Source organism: Ranitomeya variabilis, chromosome 4 (genome assembly GCF_051348905.1).
Source record: "Ranitomeya variabilis isolate aRanVar5 chromosome 4, aRanVar5.hap1, whole genome shotgun sequence".
NCBI classification, from domain to species: Eukaryota; Metazoa; Chordata; class Amphibia; order Anura; family Dendrobatidae; genus Ranitomeya; species Ranitomeya variabilis.
In genome coordinates this window covers 764,400,309-764,427,980 of record NC_135235.1, presented here as the reverse complement: position 1 = coordinate 764,427,980, position 27,672 = coordinate 764,400,309, and the positions used below count along the sequence as shown (strand labels likewise).

The following is a 27,672-nucleotide window of genomic DNA, read 5'->3' as shown; positions in this document are numbered from 1 at the left end:
CCACTGGCTACGCGCCTCAGTAGGATGTTATAAAAAAAGAGCGAACACAAAAACCAAACTGATGCCCAAACAATAAATTCAAATAATTTTATTTATAAAAGATCACACCAAATGGTGAGGGGGAAAGAAACCAAAAGAGGGCACAATACCAAGGAGACAAAGCAATAAGCAGTCCTGCTATAATACAGTGATGGTGTAATACAAATAAATAAATATATATGACCCAACATAGAACTGAAAAATGTATATACACACACACTAAAATAATGAATATGCAAGGGGAAGAAAAATTATGTAGTGGTGCCTAGAGTGCTTTGTAGGCTAAGGTGCACGTAGTAACTGCAAGTGCAATAGAAAGTGTGTGTATATATTAATATACCAGCGTAAAGTGCAACAAGTGCTAGAATGTGCAGCCAGAGTATCAAAATAAAGTGCAAATGTGCGGCCAAATATACGCTGGTAATAAGAGTGTACATACGGGTACCTGCTAAATAGATCTAGGCATTATGACCAATGTCACAGATGATAAATCATAAATTTGGAACATAGTATCTTTAAATAGATTGCCTGGAGCAGGTATTACCTGTCGTACTGCCGTCTCCTGGATGTGCCACTCCCCGATGCGCATTTCGGCGTCAGCATCAATGCAGCATCAATAGTAAAAAGATCTAGTGTTAAAAATAATAAAAACACAAAAAACCTGCTATTCTCACCTTCCGTCGTCCACCGATGTGTGCGCGGCTGCCGCCAGCTTCCGTTCCCAGCGATTCATTGCAAAATTACCGAGAAGACTTAGCGGTCTCGCGAGACCGCTAAGTCATCTGGGTAATTTCGCAATGCATCGCTGGGAACGGAAGCTGGCGGCAGCCGCGCGCATCGGGACAGCTTCGCTGGACGCCAGGGGGTGAGTATATAACTATTTTTTATTTTAATTATTTTTTTTAACAGGGATATGGTGCCCACACTGCTATATACTACGTGGGCTGTGTTATATACTGTGTGGCTGCTATATACTACATGGACAGTGTTATATACTGCATGGGCTGTTATATACTGTGTGGGCTGTGTAATATACTACGTGGCTGTGTAATATACTGTGTGGGCTGTGTTATATACTGCGTGGCTGCTATATATATTATGTTGGCTGTGTTATATACTGCGTGGGCTGTTATATACTGCGTGGGCTGTGCTATATATACGTGGGCTGTGTTATATACTGCGTGGCTGCTATATACTATGGGGGCAGTGTTATATACTACGTGGGCTGTTATATACTGCGTGGCCTTTGTTATATACTGCGTGGCCTGTGTTATATACTGCGTGGGCTGTGCTATATATTATGTGGCTGTGTTATATACTGTGTGGGCTGTTATATACTGCATGGGCTGTGCTATATATTACGCAGGCTGTGTTATATACTGCGTGGGCTGTTATATACTGCGTGGGCTCTGCTATATATACGTGGGCTGTGTTATATACTGCGTGGCTGCTATATACTATGGGGGCAGTGTTATATACTACGTGGGCTGTTATATACTGCGTGGCCTTTGTTATATACTGCGTGGCCTGTGTTATATACTGCGTGGGCTGTGCTATATATTATGTGGCTGTGTTATATACTGTGTGGGCTGTGTTATATACTGCATGGGCTGTGCTATATATTACGCAGGCTGTGTTATATACTGCGTGGGCTGTTATATACTGCGTGGGCTGTGCTATATATTACGTGGGCTGTGTTATATACTGCGTGTCTGCTATATACTACATGGCTCCTATATACTACGTGGCCTGAGCTATATACTATGTGGCTGCTATATACATACATACATACATATTCTAGAATACTCGATGCATTAGAATCGGGCCACCATCTAGTAGCTTTTATAAACACATATAAACCAGTGGCATGGCAGATCTTAAGTTAGCAAACAATCTCTTTTATGTTTTTTAACGATACATATTATTAAAAAGTAACATAATTATGTGGTAAGTGAATAACCATCACATTGTGATGAAAGGAGCAAACCAACACCCCCACCCTGTCTGTTCTCAGGTCTGGTGGTATGTGAAAATTTCAGCCCACCAAACGAGAGAGCAGCAGCGGCGGTTGGTGTCTGAATGCTGGATCCAGGTTTCTGTAATAGCCAGGAGGTTAAGGGAATTGGAGAGGAAAAGATCGTGAATGTAAGTTAGTTTGTTACACACAGACCGTTAATTCCAGAGAGCACAGTGGAAAGCGATAGGAGAAGGCATGCACTGAATGTTAATAAGATTAGCATGGTTTCTATATGTAGCTGGAGGAGAGTAAGGGTACTGTCACACAGTCGTGTAACATGTTATCCCCTTAAAAAAATAGATTTTAATAAAATATAATTAAAAATACCACTTCCCAGTGAAAACAGAAAAGAATTGATAGAGAACAAATCTACTAGGTGCACCTGTCCTAATACAATAGCCCTGCGCTAACCTGCTGTCCCTTCCTATCAGTGGAGGTTGGCACCCTGATAGATTATTTGGCGCCCCCACTCCGCGACGGCTAACGCCTGCTGGCCCTATTAAGTAGCTAACCAACTATAGGCGGGAAAACAATGAGCAATTAAAAGAAATGAAAAAGGCGAGGGTAAAAGAAAGCTAAGGTGCACACTAGATATGTACTAACAACCTCCCTAATTGAAGTCCCAAACAGGTCGATAGACTACTGAAAATATATACTTAGAGCATATAGATAATTTCACTCAAAGTTTTAATGTAGCCGTCCTAATGCACAATTACAAAAAGATATACCTATGTGCATAGATGGTGAGACATCAGTCGGAGGAAAGACATAAGTAACAAATGACCTGGTTCAGTCCGAAATGAGAACTGTGCATGACCACACTACCTAGTGGTATTCAAAAATACCGTATTTTCCGGCGTACAAGACGACTTTTTAACCCCTGAAAATCTTCTTAAAAGTCGGGGGTCGTCTTGTACGCCGGGAATCGCCTTGTACGCCGAGTGTATATGGTGGGTGGGGGGGGGGGGGAGTGGTCCTGATGACGACGAGGGGGCGTCTCACAGGAAAGTGAGTATCCCCCATTACCTTATCATAGCGCTGCAGCGTGGGGTCTCTGTGCTGGGAGCGGCGGCTGCTGTGCTGTGGTGCGGCGGCTCCTCTTCTGCAGTGTGGGGCCTCTGGTGCTGTGGGGCGGTGGCGGCGTATCTTCATGCAGTCGGGGCTCCTCCGGCATCTCAAAGCCTGGAAGCCCCGCCGGCAACTCCATCGGTACAATGCGGTGGCCTCCGGGAAAATGGCCGCTGCTTAGATTCAGATCTCGTGTCCCGAGATTTCGGGACGAGATCTGAATCTGAGCATGCGCAGCCCCCAGCGGCCGGGCCACCGCATCGCACCTATTGAGCTGCCTCCGGGAAAATGGCCGCTGCTCAGATTCAGATCTCGTCTCCCGAGATCTCGGGACGAGATCTGAATCTGAGCAGCGGCCATTTTCCCGGAGGCCACCGCATTGTACCGATGGAGTTGCCGGCGGGGCTTCCAGGCTTTGAGATGCCGGAGGAGCCCCGACTGCATGAAGATACGCCGCCACCGCCCCACAGCACCAGAGGCCCCACACTGCAGAAGAGGAGCCGCCGCACCACAGCACAGCAGCCGCCGCTCCCAGCACAGAGACCCCACGCTGCAGCGCTATGATAAGGTAATGGGGGATACTCACTTTCCTGTGAGACGCCCCCTCGTCGTCATCAGGATCACTCCCCCCCCCCCAAAAGGCACATATTCACCGGCCCTATAAGACGACATAGGGTGTATAAGAAGACCCCCGACTTTTAAGATTTTATTTTTTAACTGGTAAAGTTGGGGGGTCGTCTTATACGCCCAGTCGTCTTATACGCCGGAAAATACGGTAGTTATAATGAATACATACAAAAGTGTCTAGACAATATTGCACATTTCAACACAATTGCTGGTACCCATAGACAAGAAAAAATATTTCCAAATGCCATACCCCATTAGGCAGAAAAAATTACAGACCAATACATTCAACTGCACATTAGATGAAATCGTATGCAGATGCCCATAAGCAGTAGTGACCGGTGGTCAGTGTCTATATTCATGCACAGTGCGGTGGACCAAAAATAGATGATTTCAAAGGCAGCCAGTGAATAGGGTATTGTCCCCAGAACAAGACACTTAGCTGTCAGTAGAACGCCCCGGGACTGCCTTTGAAGGTCCCTTGCCGTCTGCTTCCTGCACTGACTGACTGCCGGCCGTAAGGCAGTGGCACAGCACAGCGGTGACGTCACCGCTGTGCTGTGCTTTCACTTTACGGCGGCACTCAGTCAGTGCGGGAAGCAGATGGCAAGGGACCTGAAGGACACCGGAATGTGAGTATGTACGGTTTGTTTTTTTTACTTTTACGCTGGTAACCACGGTAAACATCGGGTTACTAAGCGCGGCCCTGCGCTTAGTAACCCGAAGTTTACCCTGGTTACCCGGGGCCTTCGGCATCGTTGGTCGCTGGAGAGCTGTCTGTGTGACAGCTCCCCAGCGACCACACAACGACTTTCCAACGATCACGGCCAGGTCGTATCGCTGGTCGTGATCTTTGGAAAGTTGCAGAGTGTGACAGTACCCTAAGGTATGCTGGTGGAGGGGTGGCCAGGGTTTGGGGAAATGTCACCTGCAACTAGTAGAAGGAGAAAAAACAGGAAAAGCAGGTGGTGGGATGATTTGTATGAACGTTTTGAGTGCTGCATGGCGGTAGTGGCTGGTTTGGAGTGGGTAAGAAATGTCAGTAGAGCCTCAGAGTTATACATGGGAGACGGGAGGGGTGGCTATAGAGAGAGTGCCCAGAATGTGTTAAAGGGCGGGCGAGTTGTGAGAGAGCAGAAGTAAAAATAAATAAGAAGCAGATTGATATGATCAATGCATAATGTATTATGACTGACCAAGAAGCATGTTTGTTAGAATAACTTATGCACCTTACCTGTCTCCTGCCCTGTCCAACTGCCATTTTATAACTGCCATGCACTTTATACTGTTGCACTTAATATCTGTTGCACACGCGAACCCGCACGCGTCCTATCTCAGCCAGACTAAATATATATGAAATGAAATGACTGCCTAAGGCACACGGTCACATGTGCCGACTCCACCACACAAGAGATCTCAGGTGGTGGAATAAGTACATGCGAGCGAGTCCTTGAAATCAAATTATTACCCATAAACCAAAAGTAATCCTTGCACAAACCCACTAAATATGGGTCCAATACCAATGTTTCTTCAAGCAACAAATCTCGCATATTAACCCCTTCCCGACCCATGACGCCACGTAGGCGTCATGAAAGTCGGTGCCAATCCGACCTGTGACGCCTATGTGGCGTCATGGAATGATCGCGTCCCTGCAGATCGGGTGAAAGGGTTAACTCCAATTTCACCTGATCTGCAGGGACAGTGGGAGTGGTACTTCAGCCCAGGGGGGGAGTGGCTTCACCCCCCCGTGGCTACGATCGCTCTGATTGGCTGTTTCACTTTCAACAGCCAATCAGAGCGATTTGTAATATTTCACCTATAAAAATGGTGAAATATTACAATCCAGCCATGGCCAATGCTGCAGTAGCATCTGCCATGGCTGGAGACTCCGATCTGCCCCCCCCACCGCCACCGATCACCTCCCCAGTCATCCTTTCTGCCCCGTTCTGTGCTCCGCTCCCCTCCGTCCTCCTGTCCGCTTCCCCGTCCTCCTGTCCGCTCCCCCCTTGCTTCGATCCACCCCCCCGTGCTCCGATCCCCCCCCTCATACTTACTGAGCCTCGCGGTGTCCGTCCGTCTTCTTCATGGGAGCCGCCATCTTCCAGAATGGCGGGCGCATGCGCAGTGCGCCCGCCGAATCTGCCGGCCGGCAGATTCGTTCCAGGAACATTTTGATAACTGTGATAAAATCTATCACAGTGATCAAAATAAAAAAAATAGTAAATGAACCCCCCCCTTTATCACCCCCATAGGTAGGGACAATAATAAAAATAAAGAAAATATATTTTTTTTTTCTTCCCCCACTAGGGTTAGGGTTAGGGCTAGGGTTAGGATTAGGGTTAGAATTAGGGTTAGAACTAGAGTTAGGGTTAGAATAGACTATGTGCACACATGGTGCGGATTTGGCTGTGGATCCGCAGCGGATTGGCCGCTGCAGATTTGTAGCAGTTTTCCATCAGGTTTACAGTAAAATGTAAACCTACTGAAAACCAAATCCGCTGTGCCCATGGTGCGGAAAATACCGCGCGCAAACGCTATGTTGTATTTTCCGCAGCATGTCAATTCTTTGTGCGGATTCCGTTTTACACCTGCTCCTCAATAGGAATCCGCAGGTGAAATCCACACAAAAAACACTGGAAATCTGCGGTAAATGCGCAGGTAAAACGCAGTGCCTTTTACCTGCGGATTTTTCAAAAATGGTGCAGAAAAATCTCACACGAATCCGCAATGTGGGCACATAGCCTTAGGGTTAGGGTTGGAATTAGAGTTAGAGTTGGAATTAGAGCTAGGGTTGGAAATAGGGTTAAGATTAGGCTTGTGGTTAGAGGTGTGTTGGGTTAGGGTTATATCTAGAGTTGGAATTAGGGTTTGGGGTGTGTTGGGGATAGTGTTGGAGTTAGAATTGAGGGGTTTCCACTGTTTAGGCACATCAGGGGTCTCCAAACACAACATGGCGCCACCATTTATTCCAGACAATCTTGCGTTCAAAAAGTCAAATGGTGCTCCCTCCCTTCCGAGCCCCGACGTGCGCCCAAACAGTGGTTTACCCCCACATATGGGGTACCAGCATACTCAGGACAAACTGGGCAACAATTATTGGGGTCCAATTTCTCCTGTTATCCTTGCGAAAATAAAAAATTGCTTGCTAAAACATAATTTTAGAGGAATGAAAAATTATTTTTTATTTTCACGGCTCTGCGTTATAAACGACTGTGAACCACTTGGGGGTTCAAAGTGCTCACCACACATCTAGATAAGTTCCTTGGGGGGTCTAGTTTCCAAAATGGGGTCACTTGTGTGGGGTTTCTACTGTTTAGGCACATCAGGGGCTCTGCAAATGCAACGTGACACCCGCAGACCATTCCATCAAAATCTGCATTTCAAAACGTCACTGCTTCCCTTCCGAGCCCCGACGTGTGCCCAAACAGTGGTTTACCCCCACATATGGGGTACCAGCATACTCAGGACAAACTGGTCAACAACTATTGGTGTCCAAGTTCTCCTGTTACTCTTGCGAAAATAAAAAATTGCTTGCTAAAACATAATTTTAGAGGAATGAAAAATTATTTTTTATTTTCATGGCTCTGCATTATAAACGTCTATGAAGCACTTGGGGGTTCTAAGTGCTCACTACACATCTAGATAAGTTCCTTGAGGGGTCTAGTTTCCAAAATAGGGTCACTTGTGGGGGGTTTCTACTGTTTAGGCACATCAGGGGCTCTGCAAATGGAATGTGATGCCCGCAGACCACTCCATCAAAGTCTGCATTTCAAAACGTCACTACTTCCCTTCCGAACCCCGACGTGTGCCCAAACAGTAGTTTACCCACACATATGGGGTATCAGCGTACTCAGGAGAAACTGGACAACAACTTAAAATTATTTTTTATTTTCATGGCTCTGCGTTATAAACTTCTGTGAAGCACTTGGGGGTTTCAAGTGCTCACTATGCTTCTAGATAAGTTCCTTGGGGGGTCTAGTTTTCCAAATGGGTTCACTTGTGGGGGAGCTCCAATGTTTAGGCACACGGGGGCTCTCCAAACGCGACATGGTGTCCGCTAACGATGGAGATAATTTTTCATTCAAATAGTCAAATGGCGCTCCTTCCCTTCCGAGCCCTGCCGTGCGCCCAAACAGTGGTTTACCCCCACATGTGAGGTATCAGCGTACTCAGGACAAATTGTACAACAACGTTCAATGTCCAGTTTCTCCTTTTACCCTTGGGAAAATAAAAACATTGTTGCTAAAAGATCATTTTTGTGACTAAAAAGTTAAATGTTCATTTTTTCCTTCCATGTTGCTTCTGCTGCTGTGAAACACCTGAAGGGTTAATAAACTTCTTGAATGTGGTTTTTAGAATGGTGTCACTTTTGGGTATTTTCAGCCATATAGAACCCTCAAACTGACTTTAATTGTGAGGTGGTCCCTAAAAAAAATGGTTTTGTAAATTTTGTTGTAAAAATGAGAAATCACTGGTCAAATTTGAACCCTTATAACTTTCTAGCAAAGAAAAAATTTGTTTCCAAAATTGTGCTGATGTAAAGTAGACATGCGGGAAATGTTATTTATTAACTATTTTGTGTCACATAACTTTCTGGTTTAACAGAATAAAAATTCAAAATGTGAAAATTGCGAAATGTTCAAAATTTTCGCCAAATTTCCGTTTTTTTTTCACAAATAAACTCAGAAATTATCGACCTAAATTTACAACTAACATGAAGCCCAATATGTCACGAAAAAACAATCTCAAAATCACTAGGATCCGTTGAAGCGTTCCTGAGTTATTACCTCATAAAGGGACACTGGTCAGAATTGCAAAAAATGGCAAGGTCATTAAGGCCAAAATAGGCTGGGTCATGAAGGGGTTAAAATATGTACGAGAAATAATTTCTGAACATTTTCTTTGCTATAAAATCCTTTATCAGAAAGTGGGGTTATCTTCTTCAAACGAACATCAGAATAAAAGATGGAAGATGAAAGGAGAACGCGGAGGAAATGAACCTAAAAACATTAAGATCAAAATTAAAAAACAAATAACATAAAACCAATAATCAAGTCATAAAACTGGTGCAAAGCTCAAAACTTCAATAAAACCTTTTGGGTGCAGAGAATCTACCCACTAGATCCAGTGTGACTCAAGTTGAGCCAATCTCTTCTTCAGATCTCCTCCCCGGTTATTCAGTTGGATCCTGTCTATCCGTCGAACCTTCAAAAGTCTTGCATCACAGTTATGTGCCAATGTAAAATGTTTGGAGATGGGTTTAAGTTGAGACAAATCTGAAATCTCAAAGGCCTTTCCAATATCTAGAACGAGATCTCGCACACGAACCTTTAATTTCTGGGACATTAACCCCTTCACCCCCGGAGCTTTTTGAGTTTTTTCTTTTTCCGCTCCCCTCCTTCCCAGAGCCATAACTTTTATATTTTTCCGTCAATATGGCCATGTGAGGGCTTATTTTTTGTGGGACAAGATGTACTTTTGAACGATACCATTGGTTTTACCATGACATGTAACAGAAAACAGGAAAAAAAATTCCAAGTGCTATGAAATTGCAAAAAAAGTGCAATCCCACACTTGTTTTTTGTTTGACTTTTTTGCTAGTTTCACCAAATGCTAAAACTGACCTGCCATTATGATTCTCCAGGTCATTACGAGTTCATAGACACCAAACATGTCTAGGTCCTCTTTTATCTAAGTGATGAAAAAAAATTCCAAAATTTGCTAAAAAAAAAAAAATTTGCGCCATTTTATGATACTCGTAGCGTCTCCATTTTTCATGATCTGGGGTCGTGTGAGGGCTTATTTTTTGTGTGCTGAGCTGCCGTTTTTATTAATACCATTTTGGTGCAGATACGTTCTTTTATTGCATTTTAATGCAATGTTGCAGTGACCAAAAAAAACGTAAGTTTGGCGTTTTGATTTTTTTTCTCGCTACGCTGTTTAGCGATCAAGTTAATCCTTTGTTTTTATTGATAGATTGGGCGATTCTGAACGCAGCGATACCAAATATGTGTAGGTTTGATTTTTTTATTGTTTTATTTTGATTGGGGCGAAAGGGGGGTGGATTTGAACTTTTATATATTTTTTATTTTTTTTTATATTTTTAAACACTTTTTTAATTTTTATTTTGGCATGCTTCAATAGCCTCCATAGGAGGCTAGAAGCTGGCACAACTCGATCGCCTCTGCTACATAGAGGTGAAGCACAGAGCACATCTACATAGCAGAAATGCAGGGTAGCTTTGAACACCGACCACAGGGTGGCGCTCAAAGCAATTGGCCATCAACAACCATAGAGGTCTCAAGGAGACCTCTGGTTGTTATGGCAATGCACCGATGACCCTCGATCATGCGACGGGGGTTAGCGGTGAGAGCACGACTGGCCGCATGGCCGGGAGCACTAGATAAATGCCGCTGTCAGCATATGACAGCGGCATTTAACTAGTTAATGGGCTCATTTCACGCACATGTCAGCTGTACAAAACAGCTGACGTGTCGTGGCTTTGAGGTGGGCTCACCGCCGGACCCCACCTCAAAGCGGGGGTTCTGCCAGCTGACGTACTATTCCATCAGCTGGCAGAAAGGGGTTAACCCAATATAGGGTCATGGAGCCCCAGTGGGACGTTAATGAAGGCAGAGGAGGTGGAGCCTGGCGTGCAGAGTATTGCGTGATGGCTGGGAGGCGTTTCTGTCTGGGGGGAAAAGACAAGCCTCCAGCTCTATTTCAAGGTATCAGGGACAAATTATTAAAGCGATTATTTAAGCGTTTGCAGGGACCCGAATTAAAAGAGCCACCTTGACAGAATGCAGCATTAGTGCTGCACAAGGTGGCTCTTTTAGTTAAAAACTCCTGGGGGGGGTGACAGGTTCCCTTTAACAAGATGTAATTTCTGGTTAAAACATTTCCCACATTCTCAACAGGAAAAAGGCTTCTCCCCTGCGTGAGTTCTCTGATGTCGATCAAGATCTATTTTCCATTTAAAACATTTCCCACAATCTGAACAGGAAAAAGGCTTCTCCCCAGTGTGAGTTCTATGGTGCCTAACCAAATCTGATTTCTGAATAAAACATTTCCCACATTCTGAACAGGAAAAAGGCTTCTCATCTTTGTGACTGCTCTGATGTCTAACAAGATGCCATTTCTGGTTAAAACACTTTCCGCATTCTGAACAGGAAAAAGGCTTCTCCCCTGTGTGAGTTCTCTGGTGAATAACAAGATGCCATTTCTGTTTAAAACATTTCCCACATTCTGAACAGGAAAAAGGCTTCTCCCCAGTGTGAGTTCTATGGTGGTTAACCAAATCTATTTTCCATTTAAAACATTTCCAACAATCTGAACATGAAAATGGCGTCTCCTCTGTGTGAGTTCTCTGGTGACTAACAAGATGCCATTTACGGTTAAAACATTTCCCACATTCTGAACAGGAAAAAGGCTTCTCCCCTGTGTGGGTTCTTTGATGGCTATCATGATTTATTTTCCATTTAAAACATTTCCCACATTCTGAACAGGAAAAAGGCTTCTCCCCTGTGTGAGTTCTATAGTGATTAACCAAATCTGATTTCCGGTTAAAACATTTCTCACATTCTGAACATGAAAAAGGCTTCTCCCCTGTGTGGGTTCTTTGGTGTTCATCAAGATTCCCTTTCTGGTTAAAACATTTCCCACATTCTGAACAGGAAAAAGGCTTCTCCCCTGTGTGAGTTCTCTGGTGACTTACAAGATGCCATTTCTGGTTAAAACATTTCCCACATTCTGAACAGGAAAACGGCTTCTCCCCTGTGTGGGTTCTTTGATGGCGATCAAGATCTATTTTCCATTTAAAACATTTCCCACATTCTGAACATGAAAATGACTTTTTTGCTTTAGGAGCAGTTTGTCTTTTAATGCCTCTTTTGTGACTTTGATTTTCCTTAGTAGTCAGTAATGAGTCAGAAGAAGGGACCTGTTTCATAGGATCAGATGACAGATCTTTGCTGTGAATTGATGATGATATATCTGTAATGGCATTCTCTTCACTTGTATCTTGTAGGATCTCAAGATCATCAGACTTAAAAATTGAAGATGTCAACTGTCCCTCTGATCTCCTGGTACAGTCATCTGCTAAGATAAAAAAAATAATTTTTTAATAAAATATCCTTGAGTTTTATATTTTTGAACATTTCTCCTTAAACTGTCCATAAAAATGGCAAGCTATGTAAACAAACTTTGATTATTTACCAAGACAATAACCATTCACAGTCTAATAGAAGACCTTGTTGGATGAGCCAGTAGTGTGTGGTGTTCAACTGTTTGTTCATTCTGCCTCCCAAATATCAAATAAAAAGAAACCAATCAATGTTATGTAGGTAAAAATAATTCTAATTCTCATCTCACAAAAACAAGTCTCCAGTCAGGTCCATCATCTGTCAATGGAAAAACAGAGGCTCCCACACTATTAGTGGCTCAAAGGCTATTGAAATGCAACAGTTTCTATAAACCAATCCAGCAAAATCCGCTCTCACTTCGGAGTCTTGCAGTGTGCTCCAACAACATTTAGCATCCCTGTATTTACCAATATTATAGTGAGAAGAATCCACTTAGTCTGCGATGTGTGTCTGGCTGTGGAGTCAAAATATTCACTCCTCCTACACACTTGGTCAAAATTGTTGGTATCCCCAAAAAACACACAATGGTGACAGAAATAACTTGAATCTGACAAAAGTAATAATAAATAAAAAATCTATGAGAATGAACAAATGAAAGTCGGATATTACTTTTCAACCATGCTTCCACAGAATTAAAAAAAAAATAAATAAAACTCATGAAATAGGCCTGGACAGAAATGATGGTACCCTTAACTTAACCGCTTCGAGACCATCAATGGTAGATAAACGTCGGCGTTGCACAAAGCTCTGCTAGCGCTGACATCTATCTACCGCTTGTCTACAGTCAGCGGTTTTGTGCTGACTGGGAGACCCACAAACCTTATAACAAGAGGATTCCGGCGCACAATGCTACGACCCCTGACCTCATCAAACTAGTTTACATCATAGAATGTGTGGAGTGTAAATTATTCTATGTAGGATCTACAATAAGAAGACTGGAGGACAGGTTTAGGGAACACCTTTATGATATTGTACAACCGACCCTTCGCCATGTTTCTAATGCATCCAACCATTTTATAAAAACACATAATAGACAGACGACATACCTAAGAGTTTTTGCAAAAGAACAAGCCCACAAAGACATACGTGGAGGAGACCGAGAAAAGAGGTTGCGAGATAGGGAAGCCTTTTGGATTTATTTACTGAACACCCGGGCACCCTTAGGGTTAAATCTTAAAAAGGAAATTATGTTGCACTACGAATGTGTTTATTGTAGGGCTTTTTTCTTGCAGTTATCTATATATATATATATATGAGGCATCGTGATTACTCGCTAATCCCGCCCCCTGCACAGTAGCTCTGCCCCCCACCACATCACCACACATAATCTTGCCCCCCACCCCATTACCACACAATCCTGCCCCCACATTACCACACACAATCCCGCCCCCACCACATTACCACACACAATCCGCACCACATCACCACACACAATCCCGCCCCTCACAAATCCCGCCCCCACATGATCCCGCCCCCAACCACATTACCACACATAATCCCGCTCACCCACCACATTACTACAAATAATCCCGCCCCCACCACATTACCACACATAATCCCGCCCCCACCACATTACCACACATAATCCCGCCCCCACCACATTACCACAGATAATCCCACCCCCCACATTACCAAAGATAATCCCGCCCCCCACCACATTATCCCGCCCCCCACATTACCACACATAATCCAGCCCCCCCACCACATCACCACACATAATCCCGCCCCCCACCACATCACCACACATAATCCCGCCCCCCACCACATCACCACACATAATTCAGACCCCCCACATCACCACACATAATCCCGCCCCCCACCACATAACCATACATAATCCCGCTACCCCACCACATAACCATACATAATCCCGCCACCCCACCACATTATCACAAATAATCCCGCCACCCCACCACATTACCACACATAATCCCACCCCCCACCACATTACCACACATAATCCCGTCCCCCACATTACCACACATAATCCCGCCCCCCACATTACCACACATAATCCCGCCCCCCACATTACCACACATAATCCCGCCCCCCACATTACCACACATAATCCCGCCCCCACCACATCACCACATAATCCCGCCCCCCACCCCATTACCACACATAATCCCACCCCCCACCACACATAATCCCGCCACCCAACACATCACCACACATAATCCAGCCCCCCACCCCATTACCACACCTAATCCCGCCCCCACCACATTACCACACACAATCCACACCACATTACTACACACAATCCACACCACATTACTACACACAATCCACACCACATTACTACACACAATCCACACCACATTACTACACACAATCCCGCCCCCCACAAATCCCGCCCCCACACATGATCCCGCCCCAACCACATTACCACACATAATCCCGCTCACCCACATTACTACAGATAATCACCCACCCCCACATTACCACATAATCCCGCCCCCACCACATTACCACAGAGAATCCCGCCCCCCCACCACATTACCACACATAATCCCGCCTCCTACATTACCACAGATAATCCCGCCCCCACATTACCACATATAATCCCGCCCCCCACCACATTACCACAGATAATCCCACCCCCACCCTATAACCACACATAATCCCGCCCCCACCAAATCACCACACATAATCCCGCCACCCAACACATCACCACACATAACCACACATAATCCCACCCCCCACCACATCACCACACATAATCCCTCCCCCCACCACATCACCACACATAATCCCACCCCCACCACATCACCACACATAATCCCCCCCACATCACCACACATAATCCCTCCCCCCACCACACATAATTCCACCCCCCACCACATCACCACACATAATCCCTCCCCCACGACATCAGCACACCTAATTCCGCCCCCCCACCACATCACCACACATAATCCCGCCCCCAACACATCACCACACTATTGTTATTAACTTCATTTTAAGTTAATTTACCACCTGTGTAAGCGTATTGAATGTTGTCATTATTTACTTTAGTTTAATCACCAGCAGCGTTAATTAGATAGCAATGAGCGTGCCGAGCGTTAGCTGGCTGGAAACAGCTAGTTTCATATATACGTTTTCATGTTGTTATTAATTCGTTACTTATTTTTTGGTTTTCACTTTATATTTTTGTTAGCACTGTTTTATGTTTTTTTTCATTCAAGCTAATAGCGATCATGTGATTATCGTTAATGTCATTCACCTGTCGGAAATGTTTTTACCTGTGATTCGGACTGCTCACATTCATACTGAGGACTAAGAACACAGGGAGTGTTCGAAACGCGGTCAGCAGTTCATGGCTGTTCTTCATCAATCTGTTGGTCATCTGTAAGTAGCTTTCTAATTTTTAAAATGTTGAAATACATTTTTTCAATTTTAATTCCGGAGCTGGATTCCTCCTTTCTCTTCATACAAACGTTTTAGTGTTCGGCAGAGATGCTTTTTCCGTGCTCAGATTTCCTTTGGACCACGAGGAATCTATCTACAAGGGTGAGCTGAAATACTAACTTTTTTTGTGTAAAAATGTAATTATTTTTTCTTCACTGCCCAATGGTATAATTTTCTATGGCGCAGCTGTGATGTCATTATGCTTTTTTTTTTTTAATCAGATACATTTTTATTAAGGAAAACAATTATAACAAATATGACATCAGGCTATTGTTCACATGTAATCATACATTTTTTGAACAAAACTCCCCCCCCCCCTTTTCCCCCCTAACCCCCTCCCCCCTTCGAGACCCCTTTAGTGCCTTCCTCACTTCCCATCCGATATTCTTTCTCGAATCCATATACAATTGTATAGTATGAACATCATCTATAACATTATGTATCCTCCCCACAATTCTAATTCCATTCTATTCATGGCTTCCAAATCTTTTGAAATACATCGAGTTTATTTCTCTTAGTATAGATACTTTTTTCCAATAATATTATATGACCCGCCTGCGTAAGAAAGTCTCATCTAGTCGGAGACTCCTCCCTGATCCAGAACCGAGCTATCAATTTCCTTGCTATGAATAACAGTCTAGCAATCGCCAGTTTAACCATAGATACCGCTGCTATTTCTTCCACATAACCTAATATACAGACCAAAGGGTCTCTGGGAATGACACACCTATATACCAATTCAATACAACTGTCCAGAAGGCAGACAATCTAGGGCAGTGCCACAGCATGTGTAACATGTCCGCCCGTTCCTGCGAACATTGTGGACACTCGGAATCAGACCTCAAACCCATCTTGAACAGTCTATCAGGAGTTCTGTAGGCTCTATGAATTACATAAAGTTGAGACATCCTCCCAGGTTCGCTCATAGAGATCTTAGGCACATACTGTATTCTAAAATAGATTCCCATCTATCATTTATCTCTCCCAATTCAGCTTCCCATTTCACTCTAGACTTGATGGGATGTTTGGCTAGAAAGGTGAATAATAAATCTCTATACACTTCTGATATTGCCCCCCTTGTCCCGCTGTTCTCCAAAATGGAAGCCAGTGTGATATCAATCTGGATCTCAATAAGTTTTCATTGACATTGCGACCGATACGCATGATGAATTCTTTTATAATGATATAAATTTAAATGTGATAACTGGAATTCTGTTTGTAACTCTACGAATGACTTAAGTCCCCCTTGACCCAGTAGCTGACCCATCTTTCTAATTCCTGCCTCTCTCCATGGCCCATATCCTTCCATTTGCTTAAATTCTTGTAAGTTTATATTATCCCATATAGGTGAGTATTTGGTAAGGCCTGTGACACCCCTAATCTGTTTAACTTTTTCCCATACCTTATGAATTAGGAGAACAGTAGGAAACCAAGAACCCAGTTTCAAAAATTGCCCCCCTTCCAAACTCTCACCCAGAGACCATTTTCCCATCAAATATCTCAAACTACTGGGTGATTGCCCCTTTCCCATCTCTTCCCCCCATCCTCCAATATGCTGGCATTGTGCTGATAAAAAATATACCCAAGGGTTAGGGAGCGCCAAGCCCCCTTCCGCCTTTGGCCTCTGCAAAGTTTCTTGTTTAACCCCTTCCTGACATCCGACGTACTATCCCGTCGAGGTGGGGTGGGCCCCCATGACCGCCGACGGGATAGTACGTCATAGCCGATCGGCCGCGCTCACGGGGGGAGCGCGGCCGATCGCGGCCGGGTGTCGGCTGCATATCGCAGCTGACATCCGGCACTATGTGCCAGGAGCGGTCACGGACCGCTCCCGGCACATTAACCCCCGGCACACCGCGATCAAACATGATCGCGATGTGCCGGCGGTGCAGGGAAGCATCGCGCAGGGAGGGGGCTCCCTGCGGGCTTCCCTGAGCCCCCCGCAGCAACGCGATGTGATCGCGTTGCTGCGAGGGTCTTACCTCCCTCCCTGCAGCTCCCAGACCCGGATCCAAGATGGCCGCGGATCCGGGTCCTGCAGGGAGGGAGGTGGCTTCACAGAAGCCTGCTCAGAGCAGGCACTGTGAAGCAGCCTGCACCTCTCGCAGATCGGTGATCTGTCAGAGTGCTATGCAAACTGACAGATCACCGATCTGTATTGTCCCCCCCGGGGCAAAGTAAAAAAGTAAAAAAAAAAATTTCCAAATGTGTAAAAAAAATAAAAAAAAATATTCCAAAATAATGAAAAAAAAAAAAATATATTATTCCCATAAATACATTTCTTTATCTAAATAAAAAAAAAAAACAATAAAAGTACACATGTTTAGTATCGCCGCGTCCGTAACGACCCCACCTATAAAACTGCCCCACTAGTTAACCCCTTCAGTAAACACCGTAAGAAAAAAAAAAAAAAAAAACGAGGCAAAAAACAACGCTTTATTACCATACCGCCGAACAAAAAGTGGAATAACACGCGATCAAAAAGACATATATAAATAACCATGGTACCACTGAAAACGTCATCTTGTCCTGCAAAAAACAAGCCGCCACACAGCATCATCAGCAAAAAAATAAAAAAGTTATAGTCCTGAGAATAAAGCGATACCAAAATAATTATTTTTTCTATAAAATAGTTTTTATCGTATAAAAGCGCCAAAACATAAAAAAATGATATAAATGAGATATCGCTGTAATCGTACTGACCCGAAGAATAAAACTGCTTTATCAATTTTACCAAACGCGGAACGGTATAAACGCCTCTCCCAAAAGAAATTCAGGAATTGCTGGTTTTTGGTCATTCTGCCTCACAAAAATCGGAATAAAAAGCGATCAAAAACGGTCACGTGTCTGAAAATGTTACCAATAAAAACGTCAACTCGTCCCGCAAAAAACAAGACCTCACATGACTCTGTGGAGCAAAATGTGGAAAAATTATAGCTCTCAAAATGTGGAGACGCAAAAACTTTTTTGCTATAAAAAGCGTCGCTGGTTTCACACTTGCGTTTTTGTCTGCAGCGTTTTTTGCACAAAAAAACGCATGCGTTTTTTCCCTATATTTAACATTGAAAACGCATGCGTTTTTTTTGTACACGTTTGGTCGCGTTTTCAAACGCATGCGGTTTTTTTCTGCATGCGTTAATTTTCAGAAATACAACCTGCAGTATTTTCTTGCGTTTTTAAGCACATGCGTTTGTTTGCGTTAAAAACGCATGCATTTTTATCGAAAAAAAAACAGAAAACACACTGAAAAGCCACCCACCACCATCATTGTGATAAAGGGATCCAAACCCTAACCCTAACTCTACCCCTAACCTCACCCCTAACCGTTTAATGAACATTTTCTGACAGTCATAGTGCCACGTATTTCAGTGCCACGTATTTCAGTGCCACGTATTTCAGTGCCACGTATTTCAGTGCCACGTATTTCAGTGCCATGTATTTCAGTGCCATGTATTTCAGGGCAACGTATCACATATTTCAGTGCCACGTGTTTCAGTGCCACGTATTTCAGTGCCACGTATCACGTATTTCAGTGCCACATATTTTAGTACCACGTATTTCAGTTGCACGTGTTTCAGTGCCACGTATTTCAGTGCCACGTATTTCAGTGCCACGTATTTCAGTGCCACGTATTTCAGTGCCATGTATCACGTATTTCAGTGCCACGTGTTTCAGTGCCACGTATTTAAGTGCCACGTATCACATATTTCAGTGCCACGTATTTCAGTGCCACGTATTTCAGTGCCACGTATTTCAGTGCCACGTATTTCAGTGCCACGTATTTAAGTGCCACGTATCACATATTTCAGTGCCACGTATTTCAGTGCCACGTATTTCAGTGCCACGTATTTCAGTGCCACGTATCACGTATTTCAGTGCCACGTGTTTCAGTGCCACGTGTTTCAGTGCCACGTATTTAAGTGCCACGTATCACATATTTCAGTGCCACGTATTTAAGTGCCACGTATTTAAGTGCCACGTATTTCAGTGCCACGTATTTCAGTGCCACGAATTTAAGTGCCACGTATTTAAGTGCCACGTATTTCAGTGCCACGTATTTCAGTGCCACGTATTTCAGTGCCACGTATTTCAGTCACGTTTAGGGGTAGGGGTAGGGTTAGGGTTAGGGCTAGGGTTGGAGGTAAAGTTAGGGTTGGGGCTAAAGTTAGGGTTGGGGCTAAAGTTAAGGTTGGGGCTAAAGTTAGGGTTAGGGTTTGGATTACATTTACGTTTGGATTAGGGTTGGGATTAGAATTATGGGTGTGTCAGGGCTAGGGGTGTGGTTAGGGTTACCGTTGGGATTAGGGTTAGGGGTGTGTTTGGGTTAGGGTTTCAGGTAGAATTGGGGAGTTTCCACTGTCCAGGCACATCAGGGGCTCTCCAAGCGCGACATGGCGTCCAATCTCAATTCCAGCCAATTCTGCGTTGAAAAAGTAAAACAGTGCTCCTTCCCTTCCGAGCTCTCCCGTGCGCCCAAAAAGGGGTTTACCCCAACATATGTGTTATCAGCGTACTCGGGACAAATTGAACAACAACTTCTGGGGTCCAAGCTCTCTTGTTATCCTTAGGAAAATAAAAATTTGGGGGGCTAAAAATCATTTTTGTGGGAAAAAAAAGATGTTTTATTTTCACGGCTCTGCGTTATAAACTGTAGTGAAACACTTGGGGGTTCAAAGTTCTCACAACACATCTAGATAAGTTCCTTGGGAGGTCTAGTTTCCAATATGGGGTCACTTGTGGGGGGTTTGTACTGTTTGGGTACATCAGGGGCTCTGCAAATGCAACGTGACGCCTGCAGACCAATCCATTTAAGGCTGCATTCCAAATGGTGCTCCTTCCCTTCCGAGCTCTGTCATGCACCCAAACAGTGGTTCCCCCCCACATATGGGGTATCAGCGTACTCAGGACAAATTGGACAACAACTTTTGGGGTCCAATTTATCCTGTTACCCTTGTGAAAATACAAAACTGGGGGCTAAAAAATCATTTTTGTGAAAAAAAAAAAGAATTTTTATTTTCACGGATTTGCGCTATAAACTTTAGTGAAACACTTGGGGGTTCAAAGTTCTCACAACACATCTAGATAAGTTCCTTGGGAGGTCTAGTTTCCAATATGGGGGTCACTTGTGGGGGGTTTGTACTGTTTGGGTACATCAGGGGCTCTGCAAATGCAACGTGACGCCTGCAGACCAATCCATTTAAGGCTGCATTCCAAATGGTGCTCCTTCCCTTCCGAGCTCTGTCATGCACCCAAACAGTGGTTCCCCCCCACATATGGGGTATCAGCGTACTCAGGACAAATTGGACAACAACTTTTGGGGTCCAATTTATCCTGTTACCCTTGTGAAAATACAAAACTGGGGGCTAAAAAATCATTTTTGTGAAAAAAAAAAAGAATTTTTATTTTCACGGATTTGCGCTATAAACTTTAGTGAAACACTTGGGGGTTCAAAGTTCTCAAAACACATCTAGATAAGTTCCTTGGGAGGTCTAGTTTCCAATATGGGGTCACTTGTGGGGGGTTTGTACTGTTTGGGTACATCAGGGGCTCTGCAAATGCAACGTGACGGCTGCTGACCAATCCATTTAAGTCTGCATTCCAAATGGCGCTCCTTCCCTTCCGAGCTCTGTCATGCGCCCAAACAGTGGTTCCCCCCCACATATGGGGTATCAGCGTACTCAGGACAAATTGGAAAACAAATTTTGGGGTCCAATTTATTCTGTTACCCTTGTAAAAATACAAAGCTGGGGGCTAAAAAATCATTTTTGAGAAAAAAAAAAAAAAATTATTTTCACGGCTCTGCGTTATAATCTGTAGTGAAACACTTGGGGGTTCAAAGCTCTCAAAACACATCTAGATAAGTTCCTTAGGGGGTCTACTTTCCAAAATGGTGTCACTTGTAGGGAGTTTCAATGTTTAGGCACATCAGGGGCTCTCCAAACGCAACATGGCGTCCCATCTCAATTCCAGTCAATTTTGCATTGAAAAGTCAAATGGCGCTCCTTCCCTTCCAAGCTCTGCCATGCGCCAAAACAATGGTTTACACCCACATATGGGGTATCAGCGTACTCAGGACAAATTGCACAACATTTTTTGGGGTCAAATTTCTTCTCTTACCCTTGGGAAAATAAAAAATTGGGGGCGAAAAGATCATTTGTGTGAAAAAATATGATTTTTTATTTTTACGGCTCTGCATTATAAACTTCTGTGAAGCACTTGGTGGGTCAAAGTGCTCACCACACATCTAGATAAGTTCCTTAGGGGGTCTACTTTCCAAAATGGTGTCACTTGTAGGGAGTTTCAATGTTTAGGCACATCAGGGGCTCTCCAAACGCAACATGGCGTCCCATCTCAATTCCAGTCAATTTTGCATTGAAAAGTCAAATGGCGCTCCTTCCCTTCCAAGCTCTGCCATGCGCCCAAACAATGGTTTACACCCACATATGGGGTATCAGCGTACTCAGGATAAAATTGCACAACATTTTTTGCGGTCCAATTTCTTCTCTTACCCTTGGGAAAATAAAAAATTGGGGGCGAAAAGATCATTTTTGTGAAAAAATATGATTTTTTATTTTTACGGCTCTGCATTATAAACTTCTGTGAAGCACTTGGTGGGTCAAAGTGCTCACCACACATCTAGATAAGTTCCTTAGGGGGTCTACTTTCCAAAATGGTGTCACTTGTAGGGAGTTTCAATGTTTAGGCACATCAGGGGCTCTCCAAACGCAACATGGCGTCCCATCTCAATTCCAGTCAATTTTGCATTGAAAAGTCAAATGGCGCTCCTTCCCTTCCAAGCTCTGCCATGCGCCCAAACAATGGTTTACACCCACATATGGGGTATCAGCGTACTCAGGACAAATTGCACAACATTTTTTGCGGTCCAATTTCTTCTCTTACCCTTGGGAAAATAAAAAATTGGGGGCGAAAAGATCATTTTTGTGAAAAAATATGATTTTTTATTTTTACGGCTCTGCATTATAAACTTCTGTGAAGCACTTGGTGGGTCAAAGTGCTCACCACACATCTAGATAAGTTCCTTAGGGGGTCTACTTTCCAAAATGGTGTCACTTGTAGGGAGTTTCAATGTTTAGGCACATCAGGGGCTCTCCAAACGCAACATGGCGTCCCATCTCAATTCCAGTCAATTTTGCATTGAAAAGTCAAATGGCGCTCCTTCCCTTCCAAGCTCTGCCATGCGCCCAAACAATGGTTTACACCCACATATGGGGTATCAGCGTACTCAGGACAAATTGCACAACATTTTTTGGGGTCCAATTTCTTCTCTTACCCTTGGGAAAATAAAAAATTGGGGGCGAAAAGATCATTTTTGTGAAAAAATATGATTTTTTATTTTTACGGCTCTGCATTATAAACTTCTGTGAAGCACTTGGTGGGTCAAAGTGCTCACCACACATCTAGATAAGTTCCTTAGGGGGTCTACTTTCCAAAATGGTGTCACTTGTAGGGAGTTTCAATGTTTAGGCACATCAGGGGCTCTCCAAACGCAACATGGCGTCCCATCTCAATTCCAGTCAATTTTGCATTGAAAAGTCAAATGGCGCTCCTTCCCTTCCAAGCCCTGCCATGCGCCCAAACAATGGTTTACCCCCACATATGGGGTATCAGCGTACTCAGGACAAATTATACAACAACTTTGGGGGTCCATTTTCTCCTGTTACCCTTGGTAAAATAAAACAAATTGGAGCTGAAATAAATTTTGTGTGAAAAAAAGTTAAATGTTCATTTTTATTTAAACATTCCAAAAATTCCTGTGAAACACCTGAAGGGTTAATAAACTTCTTGAATGTGGTTTTGAGCACCTTGAGGGGTGCAGTTTTTAGAATGGTGTCACACTTGAGTATTTTCTATCATATAGACCCCTCAAAATGACTTCAAATGAGATGTGGTCCCTAAAAAAAAATGGTGTTGTAAAAATGAGAAATTGCTGGTCAACTTTTAACCCTTATAACTCCGTCACAAAAAAAAATTTTGGTTCCAAAATTGTACTGATGTAAAGTAGACATGTGGGAAATGTTACTTATTAAGTATTTTGCGTGACATATGTCTGTGATTTAAGGGCATAAAAATTCAAAGTTGGAAAATTGCAAAATTTTCATAATTTTCGCCAAATTTCCATTTTTTTCACAAATAAACGCAAGTTATATCGAATAAATTTTACCACTAACATGAAGTACAATATGTCACAAGAAAACAATGTCAGAATCGCCAAGATCCGTCAAAGCGTTCCAGAGTTATAGCCTCATAAAGGGACAGTGGTCAGAATTGTAAAAATTGGCCCGGTCATTAACGTGCAAACCACCCTTGGGGGTGAAGGGGTTAAACCTTGGGCTTCCCCCCCCCCCCATAGCAGTTCGCCAAACAGCGATTTAATTTTGTGGAACCTACTCTGCGGAATCCAAATTGGAGAATTATGCAGTACGTATAACAGCTGTGGCATCACAATCATCTTCAAAAGGTTCACTCTTCCAATTACAGAAAGATGTAATTTATTCCACGCCGAAATTTTGGTACGTATTTTTTGTAACAGAGGGCTTATATTAAGTTCTTCAAACCTCGTCAGAGGGAGGGCGATTTGTGTCCCCAAATCTTTAAATTTCGAAACTACCCTCAATTTTGCTGACATTTCCACCTCCCCAGTACCCCTTTCTACCTCATCAATGGGCATAATGCTCGATTTGTCTAAATTTATTTTGAGGCCAGAAATTTCCCCGAATTCCCCAATTAATGCCACCGCGTTATCCAGATTCTCCCCTGAGTCTCCCAAAAATAACAAAATATCGTCAGCATACAGAGACACCTTCTCCTCCTTCATTCCATAGACAAATCCTTTTATCTCTCGTGCCTCCCTTATTTTAGCGGCCAAGGGTTCCACAGCTAGGGCAAATAGCAAAGGAGACAATGGGCACCCCTGCCTTGTACCCCTATGCAATGAGAAACTATCAGATAATTTATTATTTACTCTAATTTTTGCCACTGGAGAGGAATATAGCAACCCCACCCAAGATATAAACTTAGGCCCGAACCCAAGGCACAACAAATCCAACCACAAGTAATTCCATTCCACACAATGAAAGGCCTTATGGGCATACAAAGACACTACTACTCTCTTTCCAGCATTTTCGGCTGGGATTTGCATATTTAAATATAGTCTCCTTAAATTGATTGCTGTAGATTTATTGGGCATAAATCCAGATTGATCTGGGTGGATTACTTTATCAATCACGTGGGTTAGTCTATTGGCCAAGGCCTTCGCCAAAATCTTTGTATCCGCCGTAAGGAGTGAGATTGGTCTATAGGACTCCGGATTCAACGGATCCTTATCAGCTTTAGGAATGACAACAATGGCCTCCCTCATAGATGTAGGTAATATTCCCCTCTCCAATGACTCATTAAATACCTTCTCCAATTTAGTTATTATTTCTTCATTAAAAATTTTATACACCTCTGCAGGAATGCCATCCGCCCCCGGGGCCTTATTACCTGCCATGTCCGCCAGTGCCACCCTCAACTCCTCCGCTGCAAGCGGCCTATCCATCCATTCTCTGCCTTCATCACCTAGTCTAGGAAGCTTAATCGCACTCATATACCTGTCCATTTCCTCTTGACCTTTATGTATCTTAGAGGAGTATAACTCACTGTAAAATTGTTTGAATACATTCAAAATTTGATCCCCTTGTGTGACCACATTACCTTCCTTTGTTTTAATTGCGCACACATGCGAGGATTCCCGTTGTACCAAAGCTATACCTGTGGTATTTCCTGATGAATGGGGCATGAGACCCCTGAAACGCGTTGAATAAAACCACTGTGAATCAACTATACTCTCCTGAAATTCATCTTAGCGGCAGCGCAGAATTTTAACTACAAATCTCCCTTTGAAGACATTATTTTCTGTGGTCGGTGAAGACCTGTGAATCTGCAGCAGCCGCTATGTATATGCTCTAATCTCATCCTAACCAGGTGAGCAAATTTGGTGTATATTCTCCTCTGTGTAATGTGGATAAGACCCTATTGTGCTCTTTGTCTCCCCATTGTTTTGCAATAAATACCAAACATTTGACTCGTAATAAATAAGGTCTCGGTCCCCCCCCCCCTTGCCATTCCCCCTTGCCCCCCCACCTTCCTAACCTTCCAACTGAAATAACTCCCAACCTTCCCTTCAATCCCCCTCCCGAAAGATTGATTGTCTCCCACAACTTTTAAGCTGATAAGAATTCACTCTCCCTCTCTATTTGAGATCTAGGAGGGCGTTTTTACAGCCTAACAATACAAGCTCTTTACTCCAACTACTCTCCCGTCCACATTTATCAAACTGCAATAACCGTTGCGCTGCCGAACGCAACCCACATAAACCAGCATAGCATTACGTCAGATCAGAAATGACCCTTAACTTATCAAATTCAAACTGAATAACGGTTAGTCGCTGTTTCAACAACACTCAGAGTTTGCTTCAGCGGGACCGTTCCGCTCTGATATTTTTAGTGTTAGAATCATGCCAGTGTGTCGCCTCCTCTGGATTTTGAAAAAAGTGCACCCGATCCAAGGCAGCGACTCTCAGCTTAGCTGGGTAAATCATTGAATAGCGAAAATCCATGTCTGGTAGTCGTCTTTTGACTTCTCCAAACGTCATTCGGAGTTTTTGGACCGCTGCAGAATAATCTGGGTAGATGGAGATGCGATTGCCGTCTCTGGTTAGATCCACACAGTTCCTGGCTTTCCTCAGCAGTGTATCCTGGTCCCGATAATTCAAAACTTTAGCCAAGATGACTCTTGGGGCTGATCCTGGGGGCAGGGGTCTAGTGGGCACTCGATGTGCCCTTTCAACGGAAAACATTTTAGTGAGACCATCCCCACCTACAGAATTTTTCAGCCATGACTCAATGTACTCAGTGGGGTTATTTCCTTCCACTTTTTCTGGCACCCCCACAATCCTCAGGTTGCTCCTGCAGGAGCAGTTCTCAAGATCATCAGTTTAAAATTCCAGTTCAGCTATACGCTGCACATACCTTTTTTCCCTTTTTAACAGTTCATTAAAGGGAACCTGTCACCCCGTTTTTTGAAGATGAGCTAAAAATAGCATTAAATAGGGGCAGAGCTGGGCGTTACATTAGTGTCTTTGTGTGCCTTTATTACCCACCTATGCTGCCGAAATGCCTTTGTAAAGTCACCGTTTTGTGCTGTCACTCACGCTGGTCTGGTCCTATGGGCGTGGTGACAGCGCTGTTTCTCCCCCAGATCAGGCTCATCATTCTGTTGGTGGCGTAGTGGTGTGCGCATGTCCAACAGAGAATATCCACTGCCCAGGTGATGAAAAAGAGCGCGATCTGCGCTATTCAGCCGTTTACCGGTGGGCGCGGCCATCTTCCTGTGGCCGCGCGTGCGCAGATGGAGCACTCTGCTGCCCGGGGCTTCAGGAAAATGGCCGCCGCAATCTCCATCTGCGCACACGCGGCATCCCGCGGCCATTTTCCCAAAGCGCCGGGCAGCAGAGCGCTCCATCTGCGCACGCGCGGCCACAGAAAGATGGCCGCGCCCACCGGTAAATGGCTGAATAGCGCAGATCGCGCTCTTTTTCATCTTTTTCATGTAACGCCCAGCTCTGCCCCTATTTAACGCTATTTTTAGCTCATCTTCAAAAAACGGGGTGACAGGTTCCCTTTCACCTGGTCTTCAGCGCTCCCCACACGTTCTTCCACCACCTCCACTCTCTGTTCAACTTTGCGCACTGCAGCATTAATCGCAACCATCTCTCCCTTTAAATCATCCACACGACAGTTCAGAGCTGCAAGGGCAGACTTGTTGTACATTACCACAGAGAATATATCTTTGAGCGTTGGCTCTGCTATGTCTAATGTGTCCGGCTGTTCAAGCTGGCCAGCACGTGCAGCCATATCAGGGGATCTCTGTTCTTCCCCACCGCTCTGCGACTGGCCCCCTCCTTCTTGTTGTTCCCCGGGAACATATGTTGTTTCAGATCTCTCACCTTCAGCCGCTGACCACTCATTAGCAGCCACCTCTGACCTCGCAAAGCGTTCAAGCCGAGCAATCACCTCCATCTTCCTTTGATATGCCGTGCTCGCCCTTGCCACCTCCTCTGCAGTCTCGGCACCATCTTGGGCCTGAGAGCTTCCCGATGCTGCCGGCTCCTTCTGTCTCCTGCGCGTCATCCTCTTGCGGGACTCCTCTCCACCAGACCACACACCGCTCACTGCTGCTCCCCGGGTCCCTGCACACTCTTTAGAGTGATTTTCAGCATTCGGCGGCGCCTCAGGTACCGATATTAAGGGAGATTGTGGCAGGAGAGCTCAGCCGCATGTCTTCTCACATTGCACGCTAGGCCACGCCCTC

General features: G+C 44.2%; 1 protein-coding gene across 1 annotated transcript in view; it reads right to left on the bottom strand.

The window, feature by feature from the left end:
• Positions 1-8,403: 8,403 nt before the first annotated feature.
• Positions 8,404-27,672, bottom strand: part of LOC143766878 (uncharacterized) — a 65,728-nt gene continuing 46,459 nt past the window's right edge. The window contains exon 7 of the mRNA XM_077254877.1: positions 8,404-11,845. Coding sequence (XP_077110992.1) covers positions 10,662-11,845 — 1,184 coding nt within the window. The 3' untranslated portion in view covers positions 8,404-10,661. The remainder of the gene's footprint in view (positions 11,846-27,672) is intronic.